This window comes from Nomascus leucogenys, chromosome 7b (genome assembly GCF_006542625.1).
Source record: "Nomascus leucogenys isolate Asia chromosome 7b, Asia_NLE_v1, whole genome shotgun sequence".
NCBI classification, from domain to species: Eukaryota; Metazoa; Chordata; class Mammalia; order Primates; family Hylobatidae; genus Nomascus; species Nomascus leucogenys.
In genome coordinates, this window is record NC_044387.1 from 79,285,876 (window position 1) to 79,311,424 (window position 25,549).

The following is a 25,549-nucleotide window of genomic DNA, read 5'->3' on the forward strand; positions in this document are numbered from 1 at the left end:
CATGTGCATATAGTACCACACATAGATAATACTGGAGCCAGTATATCACCAAAGACTAGATTGAGGGTTAAAGCCTAAAGAAAAGGGGAGTGGAGTCAGAACAGGAAACAATGACTGGAAAAAGTAGTCACGTGGAGTCCACCAAAAGCCGTAAGGGAACCAATTTGTCCTCTTAAGTGCATGCACCGAGTTTTCTCTATGAAGTGGTGGGTTTGTTTTTGTTTTTAGAGACAGGGTCTCTCTCTGTTGCCCAAGCTGGAGTGCAGTGGTGCAATCCTTGGTCTCTGCAATCCCAAATTCCTTGGCTCAAGCAGTCCTCCCACTTTGGCCTCCCAAGTAGCTGGAAATTACAGGCTAGAGCCACCGTGCCCAGTTCTGTCCCTTCTTCTAAGGATACCAGTCATATTGGATTAGAGACCCATTGTACTGTAGTAGACCTCTTCTTAACTAATTATATCTACAGCCACTAATAAGGTCACAGTCTAAGGTACTGGAGGTTAGGACTTCAAAACCTATTTTAGGGGGGACTTATTTCAACCCATAGCAGGTAGAAATAGTTGAGTTGTAAATTTTTTTCACTCTTACAGGTAGCATGAACTTTTTATCTTAAAGCTTCTTTCTCGGTTTCACTAAAATTTGAAACTAATTTTCCATGCTACCAATATAAGAAATCAAATGCCTTACTGCCTATTAATAACATATCTATATCTAATGGTTGTCTTTTTGGAAGATGCCAACATTTATACATGAAAGAGCCTTCACTGTGGACCATGTTTTAAAAAATTACTTAAGATTCACTCATCAGCCAGGTGCGGTGGCTCATGCCTGTGATCCCAGCACTCTGGGAGGCTGAGGCGGGCCTATCACTTGAGCCCAGGAGTTCAAGACCAGCCTGGGCAACATGGCGAAACCCTCTTTCTACCAAAAATACAAATATTAGTAGGGCGTGGTGGCGTGTGCCTCTGGTCCCACCTACTCAGGAGGCTGAGGCGGGAGGGTGGCTTGAATCTGGGAGGTGGAGGTTGCAGTGAGCCATGATCACACCACTGTACTCCAACCTGGGTGACAGAGCAAGACCTTGTCTCGAAAAAAAAAAAAACTTCACTCATCAGATATCAAAGTAGCAAAATACTTTAGTGTATTTTATGCACATTTGGGCAGTTTCACACTTAATATTTCATGTTTTTAATAAAAGGACTCCATGTAACTGAATATGAGGACAATTTGAAGAACTCATGGGTATGGAAAGAGCTATATTCTGTTAGAAATATAAGACCGTCCTGCCACGGAGTACTGGGTGTATATGGAGGGATGATTTACACTGGAATCTTTTACTGGATATTGAGAGGAATGGAGCCATGGACTCTGAAACATAAAGGTAATTCAAACAAGAGTATGAGTAACATGATCATTAAAAATTCATGAATGGGATCCATTAATTAGAGAACAATCGTTTTAATGTTTTAAACTTGCTTGGAGAAATTATAAATTTAGTGTCTAAGAACAGTATATTATTACTTGAGGGCTAGTCATATTTCTTTGGTGTAATAATATTTTGAAGTTTTTATACAAATAGGCTTAAGTACTTGAAAATCATATTTTGTTAAGCATTTCCCTCAAAATTGTTGAAGGTTCTGACTTTGAACGGCTCAAGCCAGCCAAGGATTGCACACCTATTGAGTATCCAAAACCCGATGGACAGATCAGTTTTGACCTCTTGTCATCTGTGGCTCTGAGTGGTACTAATCATGAACATGACCAGCCGGCACATTTAACCTTAAGGGATGACAGTATACCTGTAAATAGAAATCTGTCGATATATGATGGGCCCGAGCAGCGATTCTGTCCTGCAGGTAATAATTTCCATCTATTCCTAAATATTTGCTTTAAACATCTTAGGAATATGATTTTGTTCTTTTAAAAAATGATTTCTGTATCGCCTTCCATTCCTTAGAAATTGTAAATGACTTCATCCAGCTTCCTTTAGGAAACATACTTTTAACTACTGGTTTTGTTAAGCCTAGTTCAGATAACATTTCTCAAAAAAAAGCCTTTGTCTACGCTCAGACTAAGATGAAGATTCTTGAAAATGAAATACCTCTCTTTGCATGTTCATGTGACTATTTAAAGTCATTTCTGTCATGGCAGCTCATCTGTATGTATTTGGGTGCATGTACTAGAATAGCACATTATGGTTACGTTCAGTCCAAGGAATGCTCTGAAACTTTAAATTCACCATGAATATTCTTTTAGTGCTGAGCTTTCAACTGAAATTACAGTAGTAGGAACCAGGTCTCAAATGATATGGTAGAACAAAATAGTATTCCGATACTTGAAAACTAGTACATTCACAAAAGAAGATACAGTGTGACGTGGTCTTTTGGCTTTTGTCATTACAGTGGGTTGAAAACTCCCTGAGGTTACTAAGGATTGGATCTAATTCAGTTTTTTAGCTGTACCGTTAGGATCCTCTTACCCCCAGTCACCCACGGTCTGAAAATAAGAAAATTCCAGAAACAAATAATTCTTGAGTCTTAAATTGTGCACGTTAAGTTTTAAATTGTGTACCATCCTGGCTTGTCCCACCCTGGATGTGAATTATCCTTTTGTCCAGCATATTCACACATAACATTCGTTATGTCACTTGGTAGCCATCTGAGTTATCAGATTTACTGTCACATTATCATGCTTGTGTCCAGTAACCCTTATTTTACTTAAAAATATCCCCACAATGCAAGAGTAGTGATGCTGACAATTCAGAGATGCCATAAAGTGCTTCCTTTAAGTGAAAGGAGAAAATTCTCTCTCTATAAAGAGAAAAAAATCCTATGCTGAGGTTGCTAAGGTCTACTGTAAGACTGTATCTTCTGTGAAAGAGGAAAAAGAAATTTGTGCGTTTTGCTGTTGGACCTCAAACTGTAGAAGTTATGGCCAGAGTGTGGCAAGTGCTTCCTTAAGATGGAAAAGGCATCACATTTGTGGGTAAAATACATGAACAGAAATGTGTTCTGATTGACAGTGTAAGTTGAGTACTACCTGAGGTTTCAGGCATCTACTGAGGATCTTGGAACTTGTCCCCTGTGAATAAGAGAGGACGACTCTGAATAAGGGAGGACTTTGAGGTTGTGTGGAACTCAAACACTGGGTGTCGCGTACCCTTGATAGTGAGACAACTCAGCTGAAAACTGCTGTACCTCCTTTTATTATGTACATGTAATTTATACTCATCAATAGCAATGCACCAAGGTCTTCATAATATTCTCTATGGGTAAGCATTCAGAAAGCAACCTTTAAGGTTTCTGTGGCTACTCTTTCCTTAATTTTTACTTTGAATTTAAAAAATTTTTAAAGTTAGGCAGTTCAATATCATTTATTTTTACTTTTCAGGAGTTTATGAATTTGTACCTGTGGAACAAGGTGATGGATTTCGGTTACAGATAAATGCTCAGAACTGTGTACATTGTAAAACATGTGATATTAAAGATCCAAGTCAGAATATTAACTGGGTGGTACCTGAAGGTGGAGGAGGACCTGCTTACAATGGAATGTAAACTGCAGCTAGCCAGTTTCTTTAAAGTATGGCAAGCTAACTTTAAAAGTTTAGAGATTAACAGATGTCAAAATGTCTTTCTGCATATTACTGAACAGTCACAAAATGATTATCAAATAAAAATTTTATACTATATCTAAGATTGTCCCATAAAAAATTAGGAGTATTGCTTTTAAATAACCTTTATAAGAATGCAGCATCTTCCTACCTCTTCAGTTCTTCAAAGATTCAGTACCAAGAGCAAAATTCACTACTGGACTTTATGTTTGACTTGCCAAAGTTAAGTAATCAAATATAAAAATGAATATATATTCTAGACCGAAGTTTTACTGAAACACAGCAATACCCATTGGTTACACATTGTCTATGGCTAATTTTGAGTTACAACTGCACAGTTGAGTGGGTGTGACATTACATGGTCCACAAAGCCTAAAAACTTTATGATCTGGCCCTTGCAGAAAAAGTATGCCCATCCCTGAACAAGTTTGTGTGTGTGTGTGTATTATGAAAACCTAGCATCATCCAACCATGGATACATCAAAGAATTGAAGGAAACAATATACAAACTTAAGCTCTCATTTCTTTATTCAATAAGATGTGTCTTTACAAGTTTAAAAAGACTGGACACCATTATTCTTTATGAATAATGCACATAACCATTTTAAAAAACATTTTACTTGGCCGGGCACGGTGGCTCACACCTGTAATCCCAGCACTTTGGGAGGCCAAGGCGGGGGTGGATCACGAGGTCAGGAGTTCAAGACCAGTGTGACGTGACCAATATGGTGAAACCCCGTCTCTACTAAAAATACAAAAATTAGCCGGGCGTGGTGACACGTGCCTGTAATCCCAGCTACTTGGGAAGCTGAGGCAGGAGAATTGCTTGAACCCGGGAGGCAGAGGATGCGGTGAGCCAAGATTGTGCCACTGCACTCCAGCCTGGGTGACAGAGCAAGACTCCATCTCAAAGAAACAAACAAAACCACTTTACTTACTGTATTGTGACATGTTTATTAAGCATGAACCCCTATCAGTACTCCTAAACTGTAAACAGTAAGGAACTAAGGTGTCAAAAGAAACAGATTAGGGATCATATTAATAGACAAAAACCTTTACATTTTCTTACTGCATTTATATAATCAACACACAATAAGCAAAACTGAATCCTTTCTAAGCAAACATTTTTGCATATACTGCCTTCTCTTTATCTTTCTGTGCCTTTATCTTTTGTTTGACTTTCAGCAATTCTGCCTGGATAGCTGTAAAATAAATATGCAATGTGAGTTATTTCTCAAAATATCCAAAAAATTATGGTGACTAACAAACTATTTTAATGTTAACTACCCCTTGAAAAAACTTCTCCATAAAGTAACTAAGCCCTAGTAACAGAAAATCTGAGCAATCACACAAACACAGAAATGAAACGTAATTTTAGGACTGTCAACTGAGAGAACTCAAGTATATCAAGATTTGCCTTCTCCCTCTAGAGAACAGTAATTGCTTCCCTTGTTTCATTTTAGTAATAAGAGACCAAAGACATTTTGTAATACCCAGATCTAGTGTCACTATTCGTAGTTGGTTTATTTGAAAAACAAGCTTATTTTTGTCATAGTTTCCTAAAACATATAACCAGTACTTCAATACTAAGGTTATGGCCACATTCAGCTTGAAGAATGGTCCCAAATATTAAATTTACCATGAATACTGTGTCTTACAATGCCGAGCTCTCGACTAGAATAACCAGAATAGGAACAGAGTCTCAAAGGATACCCTAAGACAAACAGTATTTAGACATATAAAAAACTACAGAGATGATAACTTGAAGAATAAATAACGTGAAAAACTAGTATATTCTTGAGCAGAAGTAGAATGTAAGCTCTTTGAGGGCAGGGACTTTGACTGTCTTGTTCATTGCTATATGATAATGCCTGGCCCAACAGCAGGCATTCTGTAATATCTGTTGAACAAACATCTAAAATCTGGCAAAGTGAACAATGGTTCCTGAGGATAAATTTTTAAATAACAAAATTAACTTTCATTACAAAAGCTGCCAACTTACCTTTATCTTCTGGTGCTATCTCCTGAGCTTTCTTAAGATCAGCCTTTAATTGGAAAAAACATTTAAGTTAGATGTATGATTTATAAAGGTAGTTGTCTTATTTTTAAAAATTAAACATTTGGAACAAAATTTACCAATGCTTGATCATATTCTTTTAATCCTTGCCATCCTTGAGCTCTGCGGTACAATGCTTTGGTATTTGATGGGTCTATTTCAAGAGCCTACAAAAAAGTATAAAGCTAGTATTTATATCAAAGTATTAAGCTTATATGCCAGATTTCAATTCATTGCCTATCAACTCCAAACCCATCCTTCACTGGTCTGTGAAAATGGAGCTGAAACCTGCAAATAGCTCTCCTCTGCCAGTGGGCACTAAGTTTTGTCAGCAGAGGGCACTGAATGGACATGGAGGAGAAAGACATTTCTGTAGTTTCCAATATGCTCCCCACTGTGGTTTCAATCTCCCGAATGGGCCTGAACTAACACTTTTAAGAGAAAATCATTTTGAAGAAAAATTTGTATACACTTTTTACTTGAATTATAAGTTTTTTAAGAACATTAATAACTTAATAACTCTTAAGTTATAAACTCTTAAGGTTTTTTTTTTAAAGACAAGGTCTCACTCTGTGGCCCAGGCTGGAGTGCAGTGGCCTGATCACAGCTCACTGCTGCCTCAGCCTCCCTGGCTCAAGTGCTTCTCCCACCTCAGCCTCCAAATAGCTGGACTACAGGTATGTGCCACCACACCAGGCTAATTTTTTTTTCTAGAGACAGGGTTTCACCATGTTGCCCAGGCTGGTTTCAAACTCCTGGGATCAAGTGATCCACCCGCCGTGGCCTCCCTACGTGCTGGAATTACAGGCATGAACCACACCATACTCAACCTAGGTTTTTTCTTACAAAAGGTCTTTTAACCTAAGAGACTTTATGCATCAGGTCTCTCCCCTAGAACAAACATTTTAAAATTATCTTTTGTTTATGTAACATCTTTTAACGGCCAATACTCAGATTTTATTATCTGCCTCACGGGTCAAAAAGAGATCCAGGCTGGGCACAGAGGCTCTTAACTGTAATCCCAGCACTTTGGGAGGCCAAAGCGGGTGGACAGCTTGAGCCCAGGAATTAAGAGACCAGCCTGGGCAACATGGCGAAAACCCATCTCTACAAAAAATTTAAAAATTAGCTGGGTATGGTGGCAAGCACCTGTAGTCCCAGCTACTTAGGAGGCTGAGGTGGGAGGATCACCCGAGCCCAGGAGGTTGAGGCTGCAGTGAGCTTTGATTGCATCACGGCACTCCAGCATGGGTGACAGAGCAAAAAAAAAAAAAAAAGAAAGAAACCCAGAGTGAAGATCCATCTTTTCTAAGCTTTTTCCTCTGTTGTATGCTCCCTTCTAAATATATTCCTATCCCTTATTCCATCTATCCTACCAAATTAGGATCTCATTTTAGTTCTACTTGCTCTGAGCATAGCTAGTCTATGCTTAAATGTTTAAGAATGTCTATTCTTAAAATGTTTCATTTGGAAAACTTTTCAAACTATACAACAGGGAAGAGAGTAATAATTGCTCTATTTGAGGAAGGTAAAACTGCCACCTTTCTAGCTTTATCAGTTAGCATACCTGGATGGCCCTCCTAAAGATAAATGACCTGCTCCAATAGTACCCATTCTCCATACACAAGTCCTTATGCACCTAAATTTAAACTGACCCCCTCCTATCCTGAATCACTTATTAAGCTTCTTCAAGGTATGGATCTTTTAATTAAAATAACTCATCTCTGTTAGGTGCTTAAAATGTGCCAGGCACTACACTAAATGCCTTACATTATGTTATATAACTCTCTATAACTACGCCACGGTGGCTCACACCTGTAATCCCAGCACTTTGGGAGGCTGAGGCGGGTGGATCACCTGAGATCAGAAGTTTGAGACGAGCCTGGCCAACATGGTGAAACCCTGTCTCTACTAAAAATACAAAAATTATCTGGGCATGGTGGTGCACACCTGTAATCCCAACTACTCGGGAGGATGAGGCAGGAAAATCAATTGAACCCGGGAGGCAGAGGTTGCAGTAAGCCGAGATTGCGCCACTGCACTCCAACTCCAGCCTGGGTGACAGAGTAAGACTCCGTCTCAAAAAAAAAAAAAAAAGAAGAAGAAAAAAGCCATGCCTGACTGACTCCATAACCCACATTCTTAATCATTCCTGCCTTTGTCTTCCAATGCCTAAGAAATAATAGGTGCTCTTAAGTGAATACATGAGCTGATATACGTGCTTTGAGAAAAAAAGGCAAGGATCTTCATAGGTGTTAAGTGACACAGAGTTATAAGCAAAATGAATGTAGAGAAAGAACTGAGGGTCCAAAATATTTAGAAACAAAATGTTTTCCTAAGCCTCATTAGGTCCTATGCAATAAGATATATTAATGTATATAAAAATTGCTACTATTCAAACTAAGTCTTAATCCAATTTATTCAAAAGTTCAAGATCAAACAGACTTACCTCTAAACAACTGTCAACTGCTCCCTGCCAATTTGACATCTTCAGTTTACAAGCACCAATATTTAGTACACAGCTTAAAGCTATAGGTTGCAGCTTGGCTCTATCTGCTGTCTCAATAACAGCCTTTGAACTGTCCACGTATCTGCAGAATGCATTAATAAAAGCAGTATGAAAGGCCACATAAACAGGAATTACTCTTCTTCTGTATGTCCAGAAGTGTTATGTCATTTCTGATATAAAAAGCTCTAAAAATGCTATTAATAATCTTAATGATCATACTTTTTAAAATTTTTCTTAAGAAGGCTTAAAAAAATTGTTTTTGTTCCCCAAAGTGTTCAAAGAGACCAATTTAAGACCAATTCCCAAATCTAATTATGCACTAGTAACACTTTTCTATTTTTAAAACTCAGGTCCCCACTATGTACTTTCCAACATAATTATGTTTGGAACCAGGATTCTCATAATAGGAGAAGGGAATTCAACAGGGGAAAGATGAAGGAGAACTCTATTGCGTTGATTTTGCATTGTCCCTGAAAACGGCCCAGAAACTGAGCACACCTGGCCCCCAGAATTTGGTTTCTGAACTTTCCTTTCTCTGAAAGAAATCAGAGGTCCTTGGAGAAACTGCCATATCAGATCTGAAAGCAAGGTAAGATGAGCTTAGAACATCTGGTGCAAAAAAGCAAGCAAGTGCTCGCAGACTAATAGGAACATGCCAAAGGAAAGGGGCCTTCCACTGAACAAATTTGGAACCCTTTGGGCATGAAAAAGAATGACAGTAATAGTGTACTAACAAACGCAATTGAAAACTACCCATAAGATAGCCTCTAGTGCCTGCTACTTGGGAGGGTGAGGAGGGAGGATTGCTTGGGCCCAAAATTTCCAGACCAGCCTGGGCAATATAAAGGAGGCCTTGTTTCTATAAAAGGAAAAAAAAGAAAATAAAAATATCCACAGGTCTATAGTGATAACTTAAAAAATATGCGGGAAGCTCTTGCAAACAGAAGAATGCTAGTTAATAACTGTACAATGATAAAATTAGAAGATCAGTATAACAGATTCAGGCATGGATTTTCAGTGATGCTAAGATCCGCTGTGTGAAAGGTTGTTGGGGACTAGATATTCACACAATTTCACAATACCACCTCAGACTAACAAATGCTTCTGGTTGACACAACTTTAACCACGTGTGTGAACTCAAACAGGCCAAAGCGAAATGTGTCTTCAGGATGTGATACCATAGGTAATACAAAACAACACCTACCTAAGTCTTCTTGCCAAAATTTCACCTCAAACTAATCTTAAGGAAACAAACACATACAGATGGAAGTCTATAAAAACAACTGACTTGGACTCCACAAAAATTCAAATGAATAAAAAACCAGGGGAGGTAGGAAACATAAGAGATACTACCACTAAATACAACACATAATCTTAGTTTGGACCCTGGATTTTTCTAAGAAATTGAAACAACTGGGGAAGTTGGAATGTGGATTTTTTTTTTTTTTTTTTTTTTTTTTTTGAGACAGAATCTCACTCTTGTCGCCCAGGCTGGAGTGCAGTGGCATAATTTCAGCTTGCTGCAACCTCCACCTCCTGGGTTCAAGTAATTCTTGTGCCTCAGCCTCCCGAGTAGCTGGGATTACAGGAGTGCGCCAGCATGCCCAGCTAATTTTTGTATTTTTAGTAGAAATGGGGTTTCACCATATTGGCCAGGCTGGTCTCCAACTCCTGACCTCAGGTGATCCGCCCACCTCGGCCTCCCAAAGTGCTGGAATTATAGGCGTGAGCCACTATGCCCAGCCTAAATATGCATTCTCTATCAATATTACTTTGGGGTGATTTAATGGTATTGAACTTATATAGAATGTCTTTGTTTCTTAGGAAATACAGGCTGAAATACTTAGGGTAAAGTATCACAGTATCAACAACTTCCTATCAAAATAGTTCTGTAAAAACAAACAGCAAAAGTTAAAAATTGGTGAATGTAAGTAAAACATATGAGTAATTATGTACTACTCGTTCAACTTCTGTCTTTTGAAATTTCTCAAAATAAGCTGAGGGGGAAAAAAAGGAAATGCAACTATTTCAGCGCACCTGGTTATTCCACAAGTAATTTGCAAAAATACAATAAGCAATTCTTAATTTTAATTTATAATTCAATTTATAATTTCTTAAAAACAATTTGTTAGAAACAATATTACCTTAAAACTTTTGCATATTTTTTAATGGCCATCTCCCAGTTCTGGGATTTGAAAAAAGTATTTCCAATGTTTTTTAAGTCTTCTGTTATTAATAAAATTTTATCTACCTGTATAAAAAAATACAAATATGTTGGATTTTAGTAAGTAATGTGGTTTAATGCTAGATTCTATCATATGAGAGACTGAAACAAAAGCTCAAACTTTTAGTACTAGATCTTTTCACTTACTAAATTAATTAAAGTTTGACTAATCTGAAAGTACTCACGTCTTTTAAATCTATATCCGCATCCTCAGGGAAATCTGGATGACTGTCGCCAGAGCCATCTTTTGGGAATATTCCCCAATCATCTCCTTCCTTCAATTCTCCACATTCTGCAATAACGCACAACTGTAAAAAATAACCCTAAATTGTAGAAGTGCATTATCGTAATAATGAGAGACAAAAGCTATACAGCTGAAGTCATGTGCAACACTGTCCAATTCACAGATTTATGTGAGGAGGCTCATTTATGTACTATAATGCTGTTTTTATACATTCCAACTAATACGACAATGTTAGTATTTACATAAGCATTTTCTTGCTATTCAGGAGCTCAATAAACACAGAATAAGTTGGCAATTTTATCATTGTCTATGTAAGTGGCATTAGGTGGGGCATGAGCTTCCGGTCTACTACTATTCTTGTCATACACTGAGTGACAGCCTACCTCCTACAAGTAACTGAGCTTCCAACTCCCACTCACGACCCTGTCACTTAGGCTGGGTAGTATTATGGTCGTTTAGGGTTTTTGTTTGTTTGTTTGTTTGTTTGTTTTAATAGAGACAGCGTCTCACTATGTTGCCAAAGCTGGTTTCCAACTCCTGGTCTCAAGTGATCCTCCCACCTCAGCCTCCCAAAGTGCTGGGATTACAAGCATGAGCTATCATGCCCAGCCAATATTAAAGTCATTTTGATTCACAGAAATTAAGTACACAAGGGTCTTCAGAAATAATCTAGTCTAAACCCATAAGTAATTTAGACAGGAGAAAACACGTGTGGAAAAGTTAAGTAACAAGGTCAAGGCCAAACCTCTATTTAATGCTACAATCCAGACAAGATTTTAGATTTACTATCCTCATTCTACTATGTACTGCTATACATACCAACTCAACAGTTTTGCAGGTATAGGAAGACTTATCGTAAACTAGCAAAGATCACCAAATGAAAGTTGAAATAATAAAAATCTCCTTTAAAACTACCCTAATTGTCTTTCCCATTGTAGAAAAGTTAAAAAAAAAAAAAAAAAAAGTGGCAGATCCAGGCTCCTATACCCAAAATTATTATAAAATTTTTCTAGCTAATAATCACCTGATCCTTTTACTTACATTTCTTTAAGATAGCAACTAAAAGGCTGGGCGCAGTGGCTCATGCCTGTAATCCCAGCACTTTGGGAGGCCAAGGTGGGCAGATCACAAGGTCAGGAGTTTGAGACCAGCCTGGCCAACATGGTGAAACCCTGTCTCTATTAAAAATACAAAAAACATTAGCCGGGTGTGGTAGTGCACACCTGTAATCACTGCTACTCGGGAGGCTGAGGCAGGAGAATAGCTTGAACCTGGGAGGCAGAGGCTGCAGTGAGCCGAGACTGCACCACTGCACTCCAGCCTGGAACAGAGCAAGACTCCATCTCGAGAAAAAAAAAAAAGCAACTAAGATAATAAGTGTATTTCACTGTAACTTTTTACTTACTTTAGCAGGTTTTTCACCTTTCACTTCCACATTTTCCAATATCCTTGCCACTCCTATTCCTTTAATTACTTGGCCAAACACCACATGTTTCCCATCCAAATGAGGAGTTGGAACTGTTGTGATAAAAAACTGAGAACCATTTGTGTTGCGGCCTGCATTTGCCATGCTCAGTAAACCCTCCCGATCATGCTGTAGAAATAAAAATGAAAAGAAAACCAAGGTTAGATGTGTTCTTTCTGAAATGTGTGTTAGTCTGAACTGTTCTTTTACTGAACATAAAACTGGGGTGCACTATACTACCATTTAGATCAAACTACTTTTTTTTTTTACTTTTCACTTATAAAATTTTTTAATTACTTTTTTTTTTATAAACTGCAACCTTTAATTCACAAAACATGAGGCACTTAATCACTTTTTAAACTTTAAAAAACCTTATCAAAGTGAATAGGTAACAGAAACAATAGTCGGGGGGAGGGTTATTTCTAAATTGGCCATGAGAAGATACTTACACTTCACCTTTAAAATGAAGATGCAGCATTATGAAACTCTTGTCATATATTTTGCCCTTTTTATGATGAATGCTCTTTTTTTCTGGGAAGACCTGAATGGTCTTCCAAATTCATAAATATGCCTACAGTATGAGTCTTCCTTTACAAAACATCAATCAACTGGGAACAATAATGGGATACTGAATTTACCCAAGACATTCAGTTTGGCACTTTCCTAATCTCAAAAGAATCCAAATCATGCAGGATTTGGATTAGGTTTTCATCCCAGATGAATCACCTCTTCGGAGAGTGCTCAAAAGAAACTGCTGCGTACATCTTGAAATCAAAATTCTACCTTGGCATAATCCTGTCAAAGGATCTATGAAACCTAATTTCTTAACATTTTCACTTTATCTCCTAGGCTTTCTAAATGTATTCCTTGTTGGTGCATGCACCGTAACTCTCATGTTATATAATGTTTCATGACGCCCCCCACCCTGCCAAAATGCCTTTTGCTCCCCTCAATCTAAATCAAATTCCGATTTTAAGGCCACCAAGTTTATAGAAAGCAAGAACCATGTGTCTTGTCTATAGGCCCCTTTTCTCTGTATCAACATGATCATCACATCACCTTTAGTTTTCATCCTTCTGGTAGCTTCCTTTGGTACAACAGTAACTAGAACTTTATTTCCTCAACATCTCTTGCCTTTGTCTTTCCTCACTGATGTCCCTGTTTAAATTCTGCATCAATACTATAGTTCCTGCCTAACCAAATTTCAGACATGTTGCCGCCTTGCAAGACCCAGTCTGCACAGCCCAAGTAGCCATTCCTCCTCAATGACTTCTATAATAATTCAGACTGCATAAATCACATCTTTCTCCTGCAGTATACAGACAGTATGTATTAGCAATGTTACACAAGCAAGGATATTCAATCAATTTAGCATTTATTTATATACTATTATTCTCCAGTAGTCCCATGTATCTTAATCTTGTCTCTGAGGTAGGATTATAAATTTCTTGTCATCAAGGACTTTCATTTTTATAAACCCTTTGGTGCCAGTGATAGTGGCTCAGTAAACACTGGCTGGAAGACTGAGGACATTTTTTCAAATTATCCTAATAACTTTGCTCATATTCCTTATTTCCAAAAATATCACTTTACTTTTGTACTCACATGTCCATCTTATAACTTGAATGATGCAATATACCCCAATTACATCTTGGGACAACGAAGACAAGAAGGCACAGGCACCACTAAAGTCCTTTAGGAGCTTGGACATTTAACTGTATCTGCTAGTGTGCAAATCCCCTGACACCCTGGATATTAGTGATGGTTTTGTTTCTCTTCAAATTCAAGGATAAGGGTGCACAAGTTACCATCCTTCCAACAATGAAAACATTTTTCCTGGAAACAATTCTGCCAGATGCTGGTCGCATTTAAAAACTCATTGGCTTAACTAAAGCATATAAAAACTGGATCACAATGAAATAATGCTAAATAAATCATTACTGAATGAAAACTTTTCCATATTAAAGAACCATTATTTACAAAAGTGAATCCTATTACAAGAAATGGAGTATCTAAGCACACTTGAAACATTTTTTGATGTCTTAATCCAACAAGTATTCCAGATATATAATAATCTTTTTATCAGCAATAACATGCATTTTCTCTACTGTACCTTGTAATGGAAATTTTCATCTTCAAATTTTTCACCATAAATACTTTCTCCACCTGTCCCATTCTGATTTGAGAAGTCTCCACCCTGAATCATAAATTTCTTAATAACTACAAAAAAGGAAAATGGCTCTTAGTAACTGAGACATGGATGCCTTTAGCAATGCTTACTAATGGATATGTACGTAAGAACTTTGTAGTGCATAACTCTAGTCATGTCACTCTCCTGTTTGTCCCTCCCCACCCGTCTCCGCAACTCCAAACGCTTCAGGCTTTTCACCATCTGAATCCAACCAACTTTCACTGCCTGATCCCTGCTAACATTCAGAAAATCGGTTCAAATGACACCTCCCCTATAAAACTGTCACTGAAATCCCAAAGCTGTATGTCCTAATTTTTCTCCCATAGTATCTTGACTCTGCCTACATAACATATGGCATTATGATCTGCCCCTTCCGGCAAACAATGATCTCCTTAAGTACACCAACTGCATTGTTTTACATCCGTGTAACTATGTGCATGTACACATATTAGTTACTCAATAATGTCTGCTGAATAAAGACCAATGATTCCCAGTAGATTTGTTCTACCCTAACGGAAAATTTTCAGCAAATATATCACTTTGTGTCAAAGGTTACCAAGATTGCTTTCATGTTCAGAGAACCCTAGAGCTCACACAAATCAGTATGTGGTTGGATCACAGTGGTAAGGATACACAGCGAGATGGCAAGGGGAAAGACACAGGCAGAGTCTGGAAAAATCCATGTGCAGGCTTCCTTATGCTTTCTCTGTCCCATGAAATGCCACAGAACACACACTTACCCCAGCAACAAAAATGCAGCAACATGTACACAGTATTTCTGCCCAGGAGAGCCAATTAGAGACTCAGCACCCAAGGTATTTATTGGGCACACTCTACCTGGCATGTACCAAAATTCCAGACTCCCCAAAAGAAAGCACACATTCATGTTTGTACAAACAGACTAGGCATAGTAAATCATTACTATTTAGGAAATGGTACAAGTGTCAAGTTCCCAGACTCAAGTACTACTCTTGCAGGCAGACCTTTCTATAAAGATAGCAGTCTCACACTTGCTATGTTAAATATTTTCTGCATATAGTTTATTAGCATATTTCAAGTTTTTATTAAACATGAAAGTAAACAGTTTAACTACTTTTTAAAAAGTTAATTTTTTCTTAATAAGTCGTTTAAAAAAATGTTGCTCATGTGATTATTGCTTATTTGCCTATTTATTAAACAAATACTTACTGAGTTCCTACTCAATAACTATATTAGATGCCAAAAACAAAATGGTGAAAACATACAGTTCTTGAACTCATAGAGCCTGCAGTCTACTCGGAGAACCATTATCACTAAACAAAAGTATGATTCATTACAAAGTGTGATAAGCAGTATGAAATGGCATATTTTGACCACATTATCACTCGTGCCCAAAACACTGGATCTTCAAATCTGCTGCCTTCCCAAGCACTCATGCCCAAAAATTACGCATAACTTTTTTGTCACCAGGCAATGAAGCTACCTAAGGTCGGTTGACTATGGCCTTCCTTTCTCAATCAAATCATCTTAGAGTGAAGGAGAATGAGAGGATGGGTAAAGCTAGGGGAGTCCATTTCTCTATAGATAAACCTTAGTACCATAAGTAATTCCACCTCACACAGCCTAACCTTTATGAAACTGAGTTACTGCCTCAGACGTGGAAGCTAATAGTACTTTTTAAGCTTCACTTCCTATTTAAGTGTTTTCTTCCCCAACTCCTAAAGAACAGGACTTGTCTATATGAAGAATAACAAGATTCAGAAAATTTACACATACTTCGATGAAAAGGGCATCCTCTGAAATGGAGAGGTTTCCCAGTCGTGTGTCCAATGCCTTTTTCTCCTGTACACAGTGCACGAAAATTTTCCGCAGTTTTGGGTACGATATCTGCAAACAATTCTAAGACAATTCGACCAACTAAAAGAAAAGAAAATCTTGTCAGTATGCAAACCAACCAAACAGACAAATGATAAAAAGAAGGTTGGTATAATTATGGTAGCAGATCAATCATGAAAGTATTACCAAGTTCCCTTTTATTGTAATTTTTCTTTTTTTTTTTTGCAATTTCAAGAACACAACACATTGCTACTAACTATAGTCACTATGTTATACAACAGATTTCTTGAATTTATTCCCTCTTTCTAACTGAAATTAGGTCTCTTGTGAACAACATCTACCCAACCCCTGAAATCCACCATTCCATTCTCTACTTCAAGGTCAACTTTTTAGAAACCACATATAAGTGAGATCATGCCTTGTCTTCCTGTGCCCAGCTTATTTCATGTAACATAATGTCCTCCATATTAATTCATGTTGTCAAAAGTGCCAAGATTTCATTATTTTTTATGGGTGAATGGTACTCCATTGTGCACAAATACCACATTTAAAAAAAAATCCATCTGTAGATGGAAACCTAGTTTGATTCCATTATCTTGGCTATCACGAATAATGCTGCAATGAACATGGGAGTGCAAATACCTCTTTGACATACAAACTTCATTTCCTTTGAATATACTCACGAGAATTAGTGAATCTTATTTTATTCTAATATTCAAATTTAGTCTACCTACTGTCATGTATGTATATAAACAGATTTGAAACATACCAAGGATCATAACCAATTATAGTACCCAAAAGATTAGCACCATGTAAGAGATATCATTAAATACAAATAGTTTTAAATCCTGAGTCATTTCTTCAAGAGGTACTGAGAATTTCCAATCACCAAGCAACCAACAGGAGAAAATTGAACAGTCTTTGGGTGGACGGACTGGCCACGTGTTGTGTATACCTGCGTGCTCTGAGCAAACTGCCTCGTGCAGCCTCTGAAGCAAAAGCTGTAAAAGTTCCTCCTCTAGACAGCACCTAAGACAGGTGAGAATAAACCTAGCCCTAGCTAGTTGCAACAAACTGAATGTACGTGTAAACGTATGTGTGTACTGTACATGCATTCAAACACACTGCCTGGCCAGCAATTCCATCATGTTCCAGAACAAGGCCAATCCAGTTACAAAGCAACACGCTCCCTAATTCACCAGGCCTTAGGAACTTCTGAGCGGCTATGTAACCTAGGCAACACCATCCCTACGTTGAGCGCATTTTCTCAGTGGCAAAGTAAGAGAAAATGTTTGCTCATCTGAACGGACCTCTAAGTTAAGAATCGGTAATAAGGCAAAAGCAATGAGCAAACAAGTCCCTTTAACGTATAAATAACACAGCACGTGCTGATATATTATCTCATGTGGCAAATAGTTTCCTGGGGCCCAGCAGACGCATATCCCAGGATATGCTTTCTGAACTGTCCCACTGCAAACATAAAATAATCTTATTTCATGCTAACTTGGTGGGGCAAAGGTGGCGTGGAAGTGCAACCAAATCAGGAGGCAAACCTAAAGGACGCCACAATTCCCGAACTAGAAATTTCCAGAAACTTCTGCACGACCGATGGCATTGATACAAGGGCGCTGGATCGATCTAGCCCTAGATGCCCGGGCTTGCTCCGGCGGACCAGCCTAGGCAGCCATCCCCTCCGCGACACTGAGCAGCCACCGGCCGGAGCCGCATTCCGCCCTTGGAATCCCCCAAATCCCCGGGAACCCCAGCCTCCTCGGGGCTTTTCTGCCAGCGTCAGACTCCGCTCACCTCGCTCCCCTCCGATGTCCACGTCAAAGAAGACTCGAGGGTTACTGGGGTTGGAGGGCTTGGCTTGGGGGGACGGGTGCGACATCTCGACTTGCAGATGCGTTTAGGACGGAAGATCAGAATACCTCGTGGCCGCCCCTGCCGCTCAAACTCCAGAGCGCCTGTCTCCGCCGTAGACTGGCAGCGACGCTGACCGGCCACTTCCGGCGCGAGAACCGGAAGCCATGGCCTGACTTCCGGCACCGCCCCGCTCCCCCGCGCGGTGTTTCAAAGCGCCAGAGCGACTCCGTGCAGCGAGCCGGGTGCCCTCCGCCACCTGTTCCTGGCTTCTCATTTAGTGAAGTTACGATCCCAGTTCTCATTATTCTCGCTTGTGTTTCATTGTCTTTCCTACCCTCGTGGCGTAGAAAGCTTTGGAGTCAACCCCATGCCAGCGTCAGCTCTGCCACCAACTTGGGTGTGACTTCTCAGAAACTCAGTTTGCTCGTCTGGAAAAAGAGAATTAAAACGCTGACCTCGGAAGGTCATTTTGAGGATTAAAGACATGAATCAGTACAATGCCTGGCATAAACTGGTGGTACCCAACCAATAGGAGCCTTATTATTGCCATGTCGTTACAATCTGATCTTCACATTACAATGTAAGTGGTAAGGGTTAGACTAAACGCTCCAAACAGCTAAAGCTGAGAGTCCAGAAGAGAGCACAGTTTTGATTCCTGATAAAACTGTATTTGGCCGGGCGCGGTGGCTCACGCCTGTAATCCCAGCACTTTGGGAGGCCGAGGCGGGCGGATCATTTGAGGTCAGGAGTTCGAGACCAGCCTGCCAACATGATGAAACCCGTCTCTACTAAAAATAAAAATAAAAAAATCAGCCGGGCGTGGTGGTGCTTGCCTGTAGTCCCAGCTACTCGGGAGGCTGAGGCAGGAGAATCGCTTGAACCGGGGAGGCGGAGGTTGCAGTGAACCGAGATCGCACCACTATACTCCGGACTGGGTGACAGAGCGAAACTGTTCCCCCCAAACAAAAACAAAAAAATAACTGTATTACTATAGTCCACTTTTCCCTTATGGGGATCTGTGTAAAACATTTACTTTTTACACACACACACACACGTATATGAGGAGACTATAGTCGTGCCTCTTAATAAAGCCTAATTTTGGAGAAGAGTGGCAATTCCCTGTGTAGATGCTTTGCCCTGTAGTTCTGTTGGAGCTCAGCAATTTGGATTCAGCCTGAGGCTTACTTTATCAATAAGGCATGAGATATCCTTAGATGCTTAACATTTTTTTTTCTTATGAGAAAGCAAAAAGTATTGGAATCCAGCACTCAATGTCTCAAAAGCCAGGAGCCTTGTGTCAACAGCAGCAGCCAGAGTGGCTTTTTGGAAGGAAAGACCAGTGCTAATTTTCCCCTATCAGAGCTGCCACCATCCCTCTAGATGAAGGCTCCTGCCCTACTTGCTACCCGGTCTTAGAATATGTAAAAGTTAGAAGGGTTATGGTTAAAGAACAACTGGTTCCTATTCTCAATTTGAATTTGCCTATGATGTTATACACTGGACTAAGCACGAAAGTTGATTTTAAAAAAGAAAAAAAAAAAGCAAAAGCTTCAAGTTCTGACTACAACATACACTAGGAATGTTACCAAAGAAAAGTCATTTAATTTCTCTGAACCTTTCTCATTTCCTTTTCGGTAAAGTGCCAAAGAACAGGGTATGAGAATGGAAAAAGATAATGTGTAAGATAATTGAATGCCTTGTAATCTCTAAAGCATTCTTATACACTCTTTTTTAAATTACTGAAAATTAGATGCTATGGTGCCTGAAGTTGTTTTAAAATAACCTAGAGTCAGGTAAGTGGGTTGGGTTGTGGATGAAACATAAGGGCCAGGGCAGATGATTGGTGCATGGGAGTTTATTATACTACTCTTTATTTTGCACATTTAAATTTTTTCATAATATTTTAAAAAGTAAAAGAGAAATTACATGTATTACTAGCTACTCGTAATAAAACCAATTTGTTGGCCGGGTGTGATGACTCACGCCTGTAATCCCAGCACTTTGGGAGGCCAAGGTGGGTAAAAGGCTTGAGCCCAGGAGTTCAAGACCAGCCCAGACAACATGGTGAAACCTCATCTCTACAAAAAATATTTTCTAAACAATAAATAAAGAAATAATAAAACCGATTTATAGAGTCGTTTTTAATTAAAATACCAACATATCTTTTGTGAAAAAATAAATAATAGGTGTTGGTGAAATTTTAGGACAAATCAGTAAGGGTATTATATTGATTGAATTTTTCTGTGTAATCACAAATTTGCCTCATTAACAAAATGCATACATACGTAGGCATGTCCACATAGATAACTCAGCAAAAGTTGATTCAATTATATGACAAATATTTAGCTCTTACTATTACTGTATGCCAGCCTCCATTCTGAGTGCTGATGATACAATGATGATAAAACATATTCCTTATCCTTTTTTTTTTTTTTTTTGAAACAGGGTCTTGTGCTATCGCCCAGGCAGGAGTGCAGTGGTGCAATCACAGCTCACTGCAGCCTCAACCTCCTGGACCCAAGTGATCTTCCCACTTCAGCCTCTTGAGTAGCTGGGACTACAGGCACATGCCACCATGCCCAGGTAAATTTTTTTTTAATTTTTAAGTGTAATTCAAAATGATTTCCTGTCAGATTTCCTTGCTGATCCTTTCAAATTCCAGCACATTAAAATTAATACAAAATGTTAATTTCTTATGTTCTCCAATTCCTGGTGTTTATTCATGGTATTTATTCATGGTGGTTCCCTGAAGACCCAGGATGGCTCAGAACAAAACTTCTGTGTCCCTTGATAAACAAGAGCATCAAAATCATTCATTAATCCAGTCTCATGTCTGGGCTGCAAACTGGTAACTTATACTTTGTCTCATATATATCACAATAAGTTCACATTAACATTTTTATTCTGATCTACTAGCTTAAATTTAACATTTTAGTAGAGATGGGGTTTCGCCATGTTGCCCAGGCTGGTCTTGAACTCCTGGGTTCAAGCAATCTGCCCACCTTGGCCTCCAGGAGTGTTGCAGGCGTGAGCCACCACACCTGGCCCCTTATCCTTAGCTACACAAATTTTACAGTCTTATGGGGGAGAAAGACTATTGAATAAACCTCTACAATGCAATATAATTAGTGTTTTAATAGGAAAAAGACAATCACATTCAGCACACAGCAGGGGCACTGAACACGTAGCCTTTTCTAAGGTCAGAAATATGAGTAAGATCAGTCACAGGAGCATATGTCGCAAGGAAGACAGGTAAGGAGGAAACAGGTAAAGAGCATCTTCAAAGGAGGGAAACTACATATACTTATAAAGTGAAAATGGGCAACAAAAATGTTATTTCTCCATGAGAAGCCAGTTTTTCAGATAGTACTGCTACTTCAGGTGGGTCTGGACCGCTCGTGTATTAGTCCATTTTCACACTGCTATAAAGGAATACCCAAGACTGGGTAATTTATAAAGGAAAGAGGTTTAATTGACTCACCATTCCACATGGCTCAGGAGGCTTCAGGAAACTTACAATCGTGGCAGAAGGTGAAGGGGAAGTACACTTGGACCTTCTCACGTGGTGGCACAAGATAGAAGAGTGAGGAGCGAAAGGGGAAGAGCCCCTTATAAAACCATCAGATCTCATGAGAACTCACTCACTATCACAAGAATAGCATGGGGGAAACCACCTCCATGATCTGATCTCCCTAGACACATGTCTCTTCCTAGACACATGGGGATTATGGGGATTACAATTCAAGATGAGATTTGGGTTGGGACACAAAGCCTAACCATATCAACTGGTTTCAACGTTGAAATCAGAAGTCATACTTTGGTTTGTATTTTTGTCCAGTTCCTTCAGATTGAGTTTTCAGAATGAGTAACAGTTTTATAACCTAGCCCATTTTATCCCTGAAATAGAAAGGAAAAGGAACATTAAGAGGAACAAACTCAAAGATACCCCTAATTTATCTTTCCATAGCATTTATAACTTTGTAATATACTGTTTACTTATGTATTTCACCTACTCATTAAAAATCAGCTCCTTGGAAATGATAGATAGTAAGAGGAGTTTAAAAAAACAAAATTTAGTTCCACAAGGACAAGAACCTTTGTTTTTTTCATTACTCTATCCCCAGCACTTCTAACAGTGCTGACACATAGTAGGTGCTCAGTAAATATTTTTGAATGAATGAATTATACAAAATACTAATGGCTTTGAGAATTTTATAACATAATGTTAACAAGAAATTTTATTTCCATGCCTTTAAGTGTAACTCAAAATGATTCTCTGTATCAGGTTTCCATGCTGGTCCTTCCAAATACCAGCACATTAAAATAAATATAAAATGTGAATTTCTTATGTTCTCCAATTCCTGGTGTTTATTCATGGTATCTATTCATGGTGGTTCCCTGAAGACCCAGGTAAGCATACCTTCTCTGCCATCAGAATTCTGGGGTTCACATTCAGTCTGTAACAGATCATAGTTTGTGCCTTTGGACGAGTTACTTAGCCTCTTTGTACCTCACTTTCCTCACCTATGAATCAGAATAATAATATGTATCTCCTAAGGTTATTATGAAGATTAAGTGAAAAAGATTAAATAAAAGTGTTTTAGTATCTGACACATAGTAAGTACTCAATAAGTGTAAGCAATTACTAACCATAAGTAGCTAATACTTCATTATAATAGTTACATCAACATATTTCAAAACGGATGTTAAAACTGCAAAGGAGTTTTGAGGATTCCTTTGCATTCTTACAAGGAAAAAAAAGTGACTCTTTCTGCTCTACAGGTTTCTGGGTGTAAAAGATTAATTCAGATGTTACTCTCACTATGTCTAGGTTTTTCACAGTAAAGCAACAGCTTTATATAAACTGTCATATTCCTAGAACCAAACCAAATAAAAGAATTGTACCTTTCAAAACCACCCAGAACTGGATCTCCAGTGAAAAGATAAACCTTTTCCTAGAAAACACTTGCCCTACTGTCAGTCTGCTTACATGGAACAGGACTTCTGAGTTCTGACATCTTGTCTGTGCTTAGCAAGGAAAAGAGCAGAAGAGACAAAAGCATGCCCCGTTTCTTAGGGTTGAGAACACAGTTTCATCCAGATGGAGTGGGGAGTTTTCCTGACAGCCTTTTTGTTATAATTTCTGTCTGTTGCTCATAAATGTGGTAGAATAATGTTAATAGATTGCCTTCCTCCCCAATATTCTCTTCTCTCAATCTCATTACCCATCACCCCAAACAAGCAGCTAGGCATTCTGTGCTCTTTGCTTTTAAAGAAAGAAGTGACAGCAAAGAAAGCAGAGGGAACAAAGGGAGTCTCTTTCTGACTTTGGTGTTGCAAAAAGCTTGGCTTTACAGAAACAGATAAGACTCTTGGCTATAGCAAAAGATTTGGACAAAACATCTTTTGTAAGATCATGGCTTTCCATTCTCAGAAAAAAAAAATCAAACAAAAAAACCACTTTCTGCATTGGGAGATGACAAGATTGTGGATGGTGCACAGGGGAAAGTGAGAGAGGAGGCAATGGCAAGGCAGATTTCCACAGTCCCAGAGACAGGGAGTCTTACCATGGCCCCCATCACATACCTGGGAAGCCACCAAACCTCCATAGATGGGTTTGTGAAATCCAGGATTAAAGGGATGTGTTCCCTGATTCCTGAACTGTCCCAGGAAGGCAACAGGCCCCAGAAAGAGAACAAGATTCATGGTGTGAGTAGGTAGATGGGAACTAGACAGGGTCCCAGAGATTTTGTATGCCCTAACTTGAAGTGGAAACAAAACAATATCCCTGTACACCCATGTTTGACATGGAAAAGAAAGGCAGCCTCCACATTTAAAGGGAGCTTGCAGAAGGGAATTCTGAACTCATTAGAGGTTTGTAGAACTGATAACTGAGTTAGGATCATGAATTTCTCACTGGATGCCTGTGTAGACAGATCACGTTGAGAACCAGAGGCTCCAAACCCCCAAATTTGCTGTTATATTAGGCCTTTTTGAATTTAGATCCAACCCCAAGGGAGAAAAAGGAGGAATACCAGAAATAGAAACGGATTATGATATTACCAGCCCTTTGAAACAGGCAATTCAAAATTGAATTTCAGAGGAGTTATAGAAAAATAAAGTTGTATTTCATACAAATCTAACTTTATTCCTTTACGTAGGCATAGGTTGTAGATAACTGAGGTCCTTACTAGGATCCTGGACAAATTCGAAGTAACATCCAACCTCTTTGTCAAAGATAAGAAATTAGGAAGGATAGCAGAGTTAGAAGAGGAAATTTCAGGATCCTGTGTGTGGAATCAGACTCTGAAACCAAAGATAGAACTCCAAAGAACAGTTTAGCATGTAAGTCCTTCAAGAGGAGACGAAATGATTCTGCCCCTTCCTAGAGGAAGCACTGGTGTTGATGAGACAGTAACATGTGGGAGAGTTTCCTAACCAAGAATTCCTGCTGTGAACCATATAGAGAAAGTGATGCTTCCACTACAAGAGTCATAATTACAGATCAGAATGAGATAGCAACTCTCAGGTTTTGCCTGCTAAATTTATGAGTATCTAAGGATAACTGTAGGTTTTCCAAGCCAGAACATTGATTAAATGAAAGACAGCAAATGCCACCAGGGGACAGCAGAGTCTCCACCACTGGCAAAAATCATTGCACAGACAGAAGTGGTGCAGTGGACTTTGTGCCTGAGGACTCCCAACGGGACAAGCTTCTTCATCTAGGGGCTGGAAGTGACATGGCAAAAAAGGATATTGATTATTAGTTCACAATAGCACCAGGTAGACAGGGCTTATGTGCAATAAGGAGTAATAGTAAAATCTTTCTGAAGAGCAGTAAGATTATTTTCTTCTCTGCAGAGTAATAGGATTAATGTTTACTGTTTTCAGTTTAAAAAGTGTATTTACCCATATTTGATAGAACAAAACCAGTGATAGACTTGTTCAAATCCTCAGTATTTCTTTTCGCTGAAGAAAAAAGTTACATGAACCTAAAAGAACTTTTAAAACAATGACTTTGTGACTATCATAAACAAAAATAGTAATAATTAGCACCTATTGATCATTACTATGTGCCACACTTCTGCTAGGTACTTTACATACTTTATCTTAGTTAGTCCTTAAAATAACTTTGGAATGTAGGTAACTTTATTATCCCATTTTATCTCTCTAATCCTTAGAAGGCAAATAAGGGTTAGGGAGGTAAAAAAATGTTGCCCAATATGATTCTAAAACCACTTCTACCATACACTAGAAAAATACAATCTAACAATCTTGATAGATTTACATATTTGTTTTAAAATACCATGATATATAAAGGGCCCCTGAGCTCCTTCTGACATTAATGCTGGAGTTGTTTTATCCCTATATAATTTGGTTTTGAGATATCATAATAAAATGGTTTAGGTTTTTATACTTTTTGTAAGATATTCTATATTTATAGAATGTGAATAGAGGCAAATAAAACATTTTTTCCACAGGAAATAAAAACAATAATAAAATTTCTACCAAATCACTTTGCATGGAGTGAGAAAGGTTAGAGAATTAGTGCCAATCTTCTGGCATCTCCAT

At 38.6% G+C, this 25,549-nt stretch overlaps 2 protein-coding genes across 3 annotated transcripts in view; one reads left to right on the top strand and one right to left on the bottom strand.

Annotated features, from left to right (window-relative positions):
- The window catches only part of ETFDH (electron transfer flavoprotein dehydrogenase), a 36,948-nt gene extending 33,241 nt beyond the window's left edge, over positions 1-3,707 (top strand). For both annotated transcript variants that reach the window (XM_030816273.1, XM_003257906.4), the window contains 3 exons: positions 1,196-1,378; positions 1,632-1,853; positions 3,388-3,707. In XM_030816273.1, coding sequence (XP_030672133.1) covers positions 1,196-1,378; positions 1,632-1,853; positions 3,388-3,551 — 569 coding nt within the window. In that variant the 3' untranslated portion in view covers positions 3,552-3,707. The remainder of the gene's footprint in view (positions 1-1,195; positions 1,379-1,631; positions 1,854-3,387) is intronic.
- Positions 3,708-4,117: 410 nt separating this feature from the next.
- Positions 4,118-18,141, bottom strand: PPID (peptidylprolyl isomerase D). Its single transcript, XM_003257910.4, has 10 exons — positions 17,918-18,141; positions 16,052-16,192; positions 14,219-14,325; positions 12,046-12,234; positions 10,582-10,704; positions 10,317-10,423; positions 8,113-8,254; positions 5,744-5,830; positions 5,610-5,652; positions 4,118-4,809 (listed from the first exon to the last, which is right to left on the bottom strand). Exons 1-10 carry the CDS (start codon positions 18,000-18,002, stop codon positions 4,721-4,723), a joined length of 1,113 nt encoding a protein of 370 aa, XP_003257958.1. The 5' UTR covers positions 18,003-18,141; the 3' UTR covers positions 4,118-4,720.
- Positions 18,142-25,549: the final 7,408 nt, after the last annotated feature.

What these genes read in the sequence shown, in the direction of transcription:
- PPID (XM_003257910.4), bottom strand. Translation starts at nt 18,002, where the DNA reads ATGTCGCACCCGTCCCCCCAAGCCAAGCCCTCCAACCCCAGTAACCCT. An exon ending in ATGAAAATTTCCATTACAAG is followed by an intron (nt 12,235 to 14,218) that starts GTACAGTAGAGA and finishes TTATTTCTACAG; the next exon opens with CATGATCGGGAGGGTTTACT. An exon ending in AAGAATATGATCAAGCATTG is followed by an intron (nt 5,653 to 5,743) that starts GTAAATTTTGTT and finishes TTCCAATTAAAG; the next exon opens with GCTGATCTTAAGAAAGCTCA.